At 41.5% G+C, this 9997-nt stretch overlaps 2 protein-coding genes across 2 annotated transcripts; one reads left to right on the top strand and one right to left on the bottom strand.

Moving 5' to 3' along the window:
* The first annotated feature begins 366 nt into the window (after window positions 1-366).
* Window positions 367-2835, top strand: LOC117860924 (transmembrane ascorbate ferrireductase 2). Its single transcript, XM_034744357.2, has 4 exons — window positions 367-642; window positions 1245-1293; window positions 1926-2125; window positions 2251-2835. The coding sequence occupies exons 1-4, from the start codon at window positions 490-492 to the stop codon at window positions 2554-2556; spliced, it is 708 nt and encodes a 235-aa protein (XP_034600248.1). The 5' UTR covers window positions 367-489; the 3' UTR covers window positions 2557-2835.
* Window positions 2836-3304: 469 nt separating this feature from the next.
* LOC117860922 (double-stranded RNA-binding protein 4) lies at window positions 3305-9528 on the bottom strand. The gene is made up of 6 exons (XM_034744356.2): window positions 9367-9528; window positions 6866-7131; window positions 5562-5772; window positions 5332-5466; window positions 5014-5225; window positions 3305-3680 (listed from the first exon to the last, which is right to left on the bottom strand). The coding sequence occupies exons 1-5, from the start codon at window positions 9521-9523 to the stop codon at window positions 5035-5037; spliced, it is 960 nt and encodes a 319-aa protein (XP_034600247.1). The 5' UTR covers window positions 9524-9528; the 3' UTR covers window positions 3305-3680; window positions 5014-5034.
* Between the last annotated feature and the right edge of the window lie 469 nt (window positions 9529-9997).

Below are 9997 nucleotides of genomic sequence, written 5' to 3'. Positions count from 1 at the left end.
CGTTCCAATGAATGCAATGGGACAACAATCTTAAGCTAGGGCCACCGATGCGTGACCTATGTCATATCGGGTCGGGCCATTTTTTCGGTGGGTCGTGTGGCTCGTAAGATCATGTCAAGACAAAGGCTAAATCATGAGATTTGATCCATGTATTGAACATATATTTCATTCTTGTTCAAAGAAATTAATTTTGTTTAGAGATTTTTTTTTCAAAAATCAATTTTTAATTTTGTCCTCTCGGGTCTCGTCCATTTAGCCGGTTACTGCAAAGAGCCATAGCTCGCGTGTCCTGTGACTGTCGTGTGCAAAGCGTAAACTAGCGGTAGAGGCATATTGAACTGGAAGCCGCCTCCTCAGAAGGAAAACGTCATTTTGGTAAGGCCACCATGTTCAGGTACGATCCGAACTGACTTCAGCGTCTTCGGCTTCATTGAAACTCCCCTCTCCATCCCCCTCTCGTTCGATCTCCCGATCCCGCCACCGGAGGCGATGGCGGCGGCGCCGGCGGTAAGGATTCCGGTCTTCGGCCTCGTGCGTCTGCTGGGCCTGGCCGCCGCGGCGGGCATCCTCTTCTGGGCCGTTCACTACCGCGGCGGCATGGCCCTGTCCACAAACGAGGAGAGCAAGCTTTCCATCTTCAACGTAAGGATCCTTCGTCCCCTGTCGATTTACGCTGCCGCTTTCTCGTTTGCGCCGTTAGATTAAGTGTTGACCTTGTTCCTCTGTTGTGGGAGGGTTTGATTGACTCTTTCAATAATCGGATCGTGCAGTTTCCGTGTGGCCGAGTTCTTGGTTAGGTGATTGGTCACCGGGAACATGCATTGTGACGTGGGTAGTGATAGAAAACCTTAAAGGTTTAGAAGAAATCTGCGGTTTGGTAATTGGTGTAGGGTTTTTTTTGGCATGGGAGGAATTTATGACTGGAAGGAGTGGTGAGTTCTTTGGTAATATTTGCTACTTCATAGAAGAAAGTTCCCTATTTACATGATTTTTCTGCAGTCTAATCGTGTCTTTGGTGCTAATTTAGTGTACGGTCACGCCTTTGCCACAAAAATAAAATATGTATACAAATACAAATGAATTCATTTGTTTTAAGTTTTTCCCCCTTTCCACACATGTTAGTACATTGTGTTTGTTGTCTTTCTGATGGTTGTAATGTGTAAAATCAGGAACAATGCTTCTAATTGTTTATTGATCTGCTGAAGAGGTATTTCAAGATAATAAAATCTCATCCTCTCTTCCAGGTTCACCCTGTGCTGATGCTGATTGGTTTGGTAGCCTTGAACGGTGAAGGTCAGTACACATTCACTCTTGAGCTGTCAACAATGTTGTGGCATATTAATATTTCAGTGTCTTGTTTCATGATACTGCCATTCGCTACCAGCTAATTGATTTCCCAAAATCAGTCAGAGAGGCTGGCATTATCACATCTTGCATAAGCCATTTCCAGTTTTCTTTATACATGTGAAAATCGTCATTGCTCGTTGGACCAACTTGCTAATGTGGGAAGTAGGATGTCTCCGCAACATGATTATAAGTATGTTTGTTTCACCCAACTCAACATGTAATTAGGTAGCATTATTAACATACAGAAAGGTTCGAAAGCAAAACACGAAGTATTTACATTTTACTTCAGCACCTAGCAAGTTACAAATCAAATCAGGTTCCATATAATCTCAATTAAATCCAATTATTAGGATTGGTCATTCTAAGGTTTCTTTGGTAGCCCCATTTTTTCCCTACCAAAACTGCGGCTGCTGATGCCTAGCATTTAGCAAAGACGATTCTGGTACCATATTCAAGAACCTTGCTGATTAGAATTCAGTTAAATTATTTTGTAGATGTAAAATGAGTTTATTTGGTACTGCTCTTTCTTACATTTGTGTATACAATTTTTAATGGATTGGTTATTTTTATGAATACAGCTCTTTTGGCCTATAAAACCGTGCCAGGAACCAAGAAATTGAAAAAACTAGTGCACCTTGCCCTGCAGTTCTTTGCCATGTTTTTGTGTATAATTGGTCTCTGGGCTGTCTGGAAGTTCCATGATGAAAGAAAAATCGATCACTTATATACACTTCACTCGTGGTTGGGTCTTACTTGCATCATCTTCTTCAGCTTGCAGGTGGATATATGAACTCTTATGCCCAATTCTTCACTTCTATTTCATATTTCAATGAACAGGAAAAAAAAAAGTCATTTGACATCAAAATGCCCTCTGCCTTAGTCTTTTTCTTTGAATCTCTGCAGTGGGCTACTGGATTTTGGACCTTTTGGTACCCTGGTGGATCAAGAAGTGGCCGTGCATCTCTCCTTCCTTGGCATGTCTTCTTTGGTATATTCATCTATGTTCTTGCTATCGCCACAAGTGTGAGCGGACTCCTAGAGAAGTCAATCTTTATGCAGAGCACCAAAATGATTGGGCGCTTCTCCACAGAAGCCATGTTTATGAACTCACTGGGTATGCTGCTGGTGGTATTGGGTGCACTAGTTATTCTTGCAATTGTTAGTCCTGGACCTGGTAAGATCGACACATACCGAGGCTCTTCAGAGTAAGAGTTAGTGGTTACAGCGTAGTTTGCAATTTTTGCCAGTCACTGAGCATTGTATGTACATGTCGTTGTACCCAGAATTGTGATTTCGTTCCTCTGGCATGGATAGTCAGGCTTGAGGATAATTTCGTTCCTGTAACGAGTGGTTCACTTCATTCCAGTAGCATATTTGTGGATCAAGCTGATAGAAATTACAGCCCGGACTTTTCTGTAGAGCAGACTCCAATATACTTTGGTTTTATACATTGGAATATGGGATATAATAAGTAGAGCTTGTTTTGGATGATCAGAGATTACATTAACCTCAGGGTTTAATTAGATGATCATGATTGCATCCTTGACGGTTGAATTGTTGACACAGTCTATGCTCTAATTGTTGTTTTTTCTATTTCGTACGTACTAAATTTTTGGATAAAAATGTGGTATATACGTAGGGCCCATTTTGGCACGGAGAATTGTTCTAAAACTTGTAGCTTAGGTATTTGGATTCTGATACTGCCTGGCCCTAACAGAATACATACAACTTGTCACACTGCTCCACATCAAAGCACACCAGCAAAACCCAAGCCCTAAACGTGCATTGCTTCTGCAATTACAATTTACGAACTCAATCAGACACGCTAAAGGTCAAAAAGTTCTCGATCAACCTGCAGCGATACGCAATGCTCTGCAACTAACACATCCTGCACAGATACAAGGCGAACATATCACTAAACAGTTGCCCATATCACCAAAAATATGACAACTAGAAATTATGAGTAGAAACGAAAGCACAAGAAAATTGCTTCTTCGCAGAATACCATGTTACCATACAGACCCAGCACAATCATCGGCGATGATCTGACGCAAGACATCTTTACAGACTACGCAGACATCAGTTGGACACCACATTAACTGGTTACCTTGTAGAAGCCTTAAGGGGGAGAGAGGACATCGCCCTAGTTTTGTTCGGCAACAGCAAAGATGACTAACCCTACAGCTGTATAGAGCGATATGAAGGAAATGCCAATCCAATGTCAGTTGAAATATCCTACTAAAGAAATGCACGTGCCACACTGCACCATGTGAGCAAGCCCGTCACTTCCATCACCCCTGAGTACACCATTGATGAGGCGGGCCTTTCTGAACCTGCAGGGAAAAAAACAAGATTATCAGTTGATTCAACTACTAATATTTCTTACCACAACCAGCACAGTTTTACATCTTTACCAACATATGAGAAAATATCTCATCAAGTTAGTAACCAGTAAAGCATTATTAGCAAAAACAAACAAGTCAGGTAACAAAAATGAAGTAGAAGAATACATGGATGTTTCAATCAAGTGGATCTAACTCTTTCAAAGTTCCAGCACACTGAGAATATGATTATTGCAAAGAGTGCAAACTAACTCTGGAAATCCACAATAGCTGGCAAGGCTGTATGCTCATATCAATTGTCATTACAAGAACTTCAGGAAATACTTGAAGTTTGTTCCTTATCCACCCGCATGCCAACCACTATTTGAAGACTTGGTTGCTGCAGATTGGACACAGTGACTATTTTCTCAAACTGTTAAATCTATTTCCTAACCCACTGTCATTTTTAGTCTCGAAAGGCATGATAGAATAGCTATATCATTTTATAAACCTCGTGCATGCCTAGTTTAACACAAATTATGGGCAGGGCTAAAAGTTAAGGCCACCATACAAAGAAGGTTTGGTTCTTGTGAGGTACAATTGATAAAAAGTCAACTTTCGAAAACATGAACCATGCAATCACTTAGTCGACCTTGTAGAATTTTATAGGAGCAAGTGCAAAATTAGCTAGATAAACAGCAGGTGTTATTGACAAATTGGCAATCTTGTAGAATCGTTTTCAGCAAGAACTCGTTAATATGTTTTAACAGTGATACAGGCCGAACTGTTAACATAAAGATACCGTGTCTTTTTAAAATATTACCAGCATAGCAATATTACTAATAATATGTTTTCTTCCAGCTTCCGGGGGCTGCTATAATATGTCAAAAACTATTGGGGATACTTTCTCAAACTGCTAATGTTTGATTGAATAAATGTACATCTTCAATCCACGTGATGCTACTTTTAAAATGAAAAAAAAAGCCAGATCACAATATATACTTAAAATGTTAGCATTACAGTTTCACACTGGAGGAAAGAAGTTCCCTCCCCCTTCTGCTTTCCATCAACACAAAACACAAAAATGGTATGCAACTGGATAACAATTTGAGTAAACTGCCACCTCCAAGAATAGGCACTTCAAGGCAGTGCAAGTGTCAAGCATCAGCAGATAATTTCAAACATCGAGCCAAATCAAGAAAAAATCCAGACAAAACAAAGCAGGCCAAATTATAAACCGTATGCTATTAGTATTTTTCAGCAAAGCTGAACCCTACAAAACTTAGCATATTTGACTGGAAAGTACATGGTGAAAGATAGCACCATTTCCAGTAATGAAAAATACCTTATGTTGATGGGTGAGAAGTTAATGCTCCTTGGCAACCATTGTTCCATTGACATCTGCTCCTCCAACTCTGCCCTTGCGCTTCTTTGAACCACTTACAGCTTTTGCAGATGGATTGGCGGATGTCCCAACTGCTGGTACAATGCTGTGTTCTTGAACACCTAATGAGGAAGATTCATCTTGTGACGCAGGTGCTACATGATCTGGTCCGCCTGCAGAGGAGAGGTCAAGCAACATTTAACACTTGAGCTTGAGAAGGTTGCAGCCATGCTCTAACATTAGAAAAGGTGTATCCTATGTATGCAAATGGAGATGTACCATATGCTGCATATGTAACAGCGCGTGTAAACTTTATAGGAGTAAAAGCAGTTGGGGTGCTTTCAGAAGATTTGATGGCAGTGATAAGATGTTTCTTTGACCTAATGATTCCACTCATACAAGAGTTACCTGTAGCTGCAAACACCATATTGAACTATTAGTTAGATGATGACAAGCCAACAGATTCATCGGTGCTTGATTTTAATCATGATCAAGGGAACATAACATACCTAATATTGACTTGATCACAGCACGAGCTGCATTCTGCTGTGCATCCTTCTTGTTGGATGCAGATTCACCAGTATAGGTATTCCCATCAAACACCACAGATCCAACAAACATGGTGAAGGGCTCTTTGAGACAATCTTCAGAGTATGAGGGCCGAGCGGTTTTTGTCTTGACAGCAAATTCATAAAGAATTGATTTGCAGAACACCACATCCTGAACAGAAAAAAAGGAACATATACATTAGGTGTGCAAGGATTAAAAATTATATTATAAATATAGTTTTGAAAGATGAGAGATTGCAACCCACAAAATATAAGTACATAGTCACGCAACACTAAAATGGTAATGTTATCTGAGCACTAGCATCTCGAGCATATATCATACAAAAGAGATTTTCTTTTATTTTTTCTGAGAGAGAGAGAGGTAGAAGGCGGTACACACTCAAAACACCACACCCGGACCACGCGGCACACAAAAGTACACATATGCATCCAGTACACGATCCAGAAACTTATTGGAGGCATCCTCAAGTCCTCACATAGCACGGGCATGTCCTTCTCCACTGAAAACTAAACCGTGCACATGCATATTTCTAAATTTGGTGCCAGCGCACTTGTGGACCGAGAGCAAAACATGCTATCTTAGTCAACTGGCCACATGCCAGCTTACAAGAAATCTTCTATTCTTGAGCATATTAATAATATGCAACAAAATAAAAAGAAGAGTTCCAGAATCAAACAGGAAAGAAAAAAGAAATGCAACAAGTTTAATTGAAAAACCTCAGGTTACTATCTTACGACAATACAGTTCAGAATGGATAAGGAAATTTCTTAATTTTAGTGGAGTGGCAATACTGGAAACACAGGAATGAATGTTTCTCGATATGCACAGCCACAGATGTGGGCAGTGCTGTGTGTGATAGCTGAGGGTGCCAAGCTTTGGGTTCTCAGGGGTGTTGACTTTACAAGCACTAGTGCAGTGATGTGCGTGTGCATCTTGTATGTTGTTCTCTTTTCGTTTCTGTGGCACCTGTGTACAAGTTAACCCAACTTTGTACTCGGACCAGTTTTCCTCCCTTAATACAATGACCAGTAATTCTCGTGTGTGTTTGAGAAAGAAAGGGGGGTAAGCAGAGAAGTATGCACATAAATGCTAAGCCACAAGAAAGCAATGAGGAAACTTGTCAAACATTTCTTCAGATAAGTTATGTATCCATGTTTACACAGATGATAAGAAACTCCGCAATCATTCATGAGGTGAAAAGATGACAAAAAATCAGAACAGGGAGCAGATTCAAAAAGTATACCTGATCAATCAGCCCAAACACCTCTTTATTAACATCACCCTCTTCAATTGGTGCCAAGATCTCATAAGCCACTCTGGCAGCATCCTGCTCTGCTTCCTTCTTACGACTGAAACTACCAGTTGATGAAAACTTCTGACCACCCACTTCCACTGTGCATCTGAACTTAGGATGATGATACTCGCCTTCACGCTCAACGTTGTAGATCGGCAGTTTCTTTTGTGTTCGCACAGCAAACTCTTGCAAGCGGTTTTTATGCATATATTTCTCTGTGCAAAACAAAACCACCAATCCATAAAATATCCTTATTAAGGAAACCGTAAAACAAAAGAACAGTTAGACAATTTCATTGTTCAGAAGTCACCAACAGAAATTATAAAGGCAGATTGAGATATTTAAGATCAATGTATATAAACAAAAACCCCAATAACTCTTGTAATTTTATTTTATCAGCCATAGACAAGAACAGATTCATGCAAAATGGTACTGGGTCCATCAACCGTACAGAAAACCCAAAAGCAATCATATAAGTTAAGTAAATCTGGGTAAATTGGTACCAGTTAAGTGTTTGACCCAAAACCTCTTTGCATTTTTGACAACACAACACTGTAGAGAAATTGAAATGTAAAACTGTAAAATGAAGGGCAATGAAGCGTAACAGAACAGTTCTCAAATAAACCATAGACCATGCATGCATCCATTCCACCTAGTCTGCTCTGCAATTTTTTGAATTCACAACAGAAAGGATCGCACTCTGGCACTGTTTGTTGTAGGCTTGGGCCCTAGCAGCAGTACAATGGGAGTAGCAGGTGAAAAAAGCGGAGCTGGTAGGAATAACAAAATGCTGTTAGATGTCTAATTGGTTATCAAGTTGGTTAGCTACAGCCTACAGATCATATGAGCCGCATAGCAGCGGTCAGTGTTGCCCAGACACCCGAGTTCTAAAATTTTTTGCCAACTTGGATCCCAAGTGATATTTGCAAGCTGAATCAGATACCAGAGCCCGAGTCAGATTCCTACACGGTGCCTGGAGTATAGGTAACACTGGTACCAGAGGAAGATGTTGGTGGGTTGGATACGGACAGTAGCTTATGCAACAGTTTAGAAGGGTTCAGTCAAATTTAGGTAGAGTAGAGTTAGTGATGGTGTCCAGTAAAAATAAAATTACTAAATGATAAGTTTAGAAAGGTATAAGAGATGAAGACCATCTCATAGGAGGTTTATTATACTCTTAAATTAGGCTGTGTACGCAAATTTATTCAAAGAAATACATCTGTCACGCTGTTTGTTAAGTCCCAGCTCCTTTAGTTCCCTCATCTCAACGAATGAGTATCTCCATCTTCTAATACCTTAATCACCTTCAAGACAATGCTGTTTGACATGACCCACACCCACCCTCATGCACACCAACTTTCACAACAACCTATGAACATCAAATCTGATCCATGCCATCAGTAAAAACTATGGCCATTGATATTGTTAGAAGTATTTGAAAATTAACATATAAACGTAGCAGAATTACATAAAACAAGACTTCAACTAACTCAAGTTTGACTCCATAGGGGTTAAAAAATACAATTCCAGCCAGGATGGATACAGTTAAACAACAATGATGAGACAGCATCACACAATCAGGCAGTAGCGCAGTGCGAGTAAAGGGTATCAGCCTTCTGAACAACTACAGGGAAGGGAACCCAGGCCAATGACCATTTGCCAATCTTACTCCAAACCATGAAACCAATTCAGGGACTAATGTGTGATGAAGCCAATTAGTGTTAAATTATGTCACCACGCATGCTAACGTACAATACAAACCTGCTGCTACAGAAATCAATATTCCATAAAAAATTCACAGTAGTAAAAATTCAGAACATAGTCACCTATTTACCAGTGAAAAAGAGGATACAATTTGTTTTATATCGAAATCTATATGAGCATTGTCTACTCCCCCCCCCCCCCCCCCCCCCAAATACCTAAATCCTAGCTCCGCCCCTGCAAACACCTCAAGCATTGTTTCATCAAAAGAAAAAAAAAACACCTCAAGTATTCCTGCATAGCCCATAACGTTTCCCGTGGGGAAGAAGTGTGCGATGACTGAAGCGCCTTCCGGATTTTTTTTAACCAACGGGCATGAGATTGTGCCAATTTCATTGATAAAGAGGGAGTTACGGAATCCGGCTAGCCGGGCCTCACAAATTTTGGCCCCGCCCCATTCCCCAACGCATCCTCGGCTCCACCTCGCGTTCCTTCCGTCCGCAGACCCGCTACGCCTCGATCCAGTACCCCCAGCCATAACCGGCCTCGCGAGAGGAGTGGTCGGCTATCGCCACCTCTATGAACCCGAGCGGCCACCGGAGAACCTACGCTCCGGGGGCGAGGACACCCTGGGCCAGGCGTCGACCAAACGCCCTCCTACCTCGCGAGGTGATGGTGCCTCCCCCAAACCATGGGAAATGAAGAACAGGCAACGGGGGGGAGAACGCGAAAGGGAGAAGGGCGCTCACCGGGGATGGCTGCAGACTGGCCGGCGGCGGCCTCTGTGGTGGTGGCGGCCGCGGTCGCCTCGATGCCCTCCATCGCGGTGGTGGTGGCGGTCGCGGTAGCCGCCATCTCGCTGGCGGTGGGGATGAGTACCTTCGCGAGTCTCTTGTTTCCCAGCATCCAAACAACTGGCGTCGACTGCTATTTTCCTCTCCCGAAAACTAATAAATTTTCTTTCAAGGAAAAGAAAAGCTACTAAATCCTTAACTTCAAATATTCAATCGTCTGAAACCGGCACATCCTGTCTGTGGTCGACGGCATGAACACAACGTGATGAATAAGATTTACTTTCTTAATAAAACAAATAGATAACATATAATAAAAAAGAAAAGGCATGTCCCATGCAAGAAAGCGAGCAGCATTGAGGAAAATTGGGCTTTTCTATTTGATAACGGGGCCACTAAATCGATGCAACGGTTGGAGGCAGCGAATTTAGGACATGTGTGCCTTATTGTAGGGCTTATAAACCGATGCAACCAATGACGGTGATGGTCTGTTTGATCAAAGTGCTAATGGATAAAAGTGATAAAATTTAGCATATTTATGCATTAGCCCATCCGAACAGGAAAGCTAATGGGAAGGTTCCACTCTAAA

The sequence above is a fragment of the Setaria viridis genome, chromosome 6 (assembly GCF_005286985.2).
Source record: "Setaria viridis chromosome 6, Setaria_viridis_v4.0, whole genome shotgun sequence".
In the NCBI taxonomy this organism is placed as follows: Eukaryota; Viridiplantae; Streptophyta; class Magnoliopsida; order Poales; family Poaceae; genus Setaria; species Setaria viridis.
The sequence above is the reverse complement of the archived record's forward strand: the minus strand, read 5'-3'. Positions and strand labels throughout refer to the sequence as shown.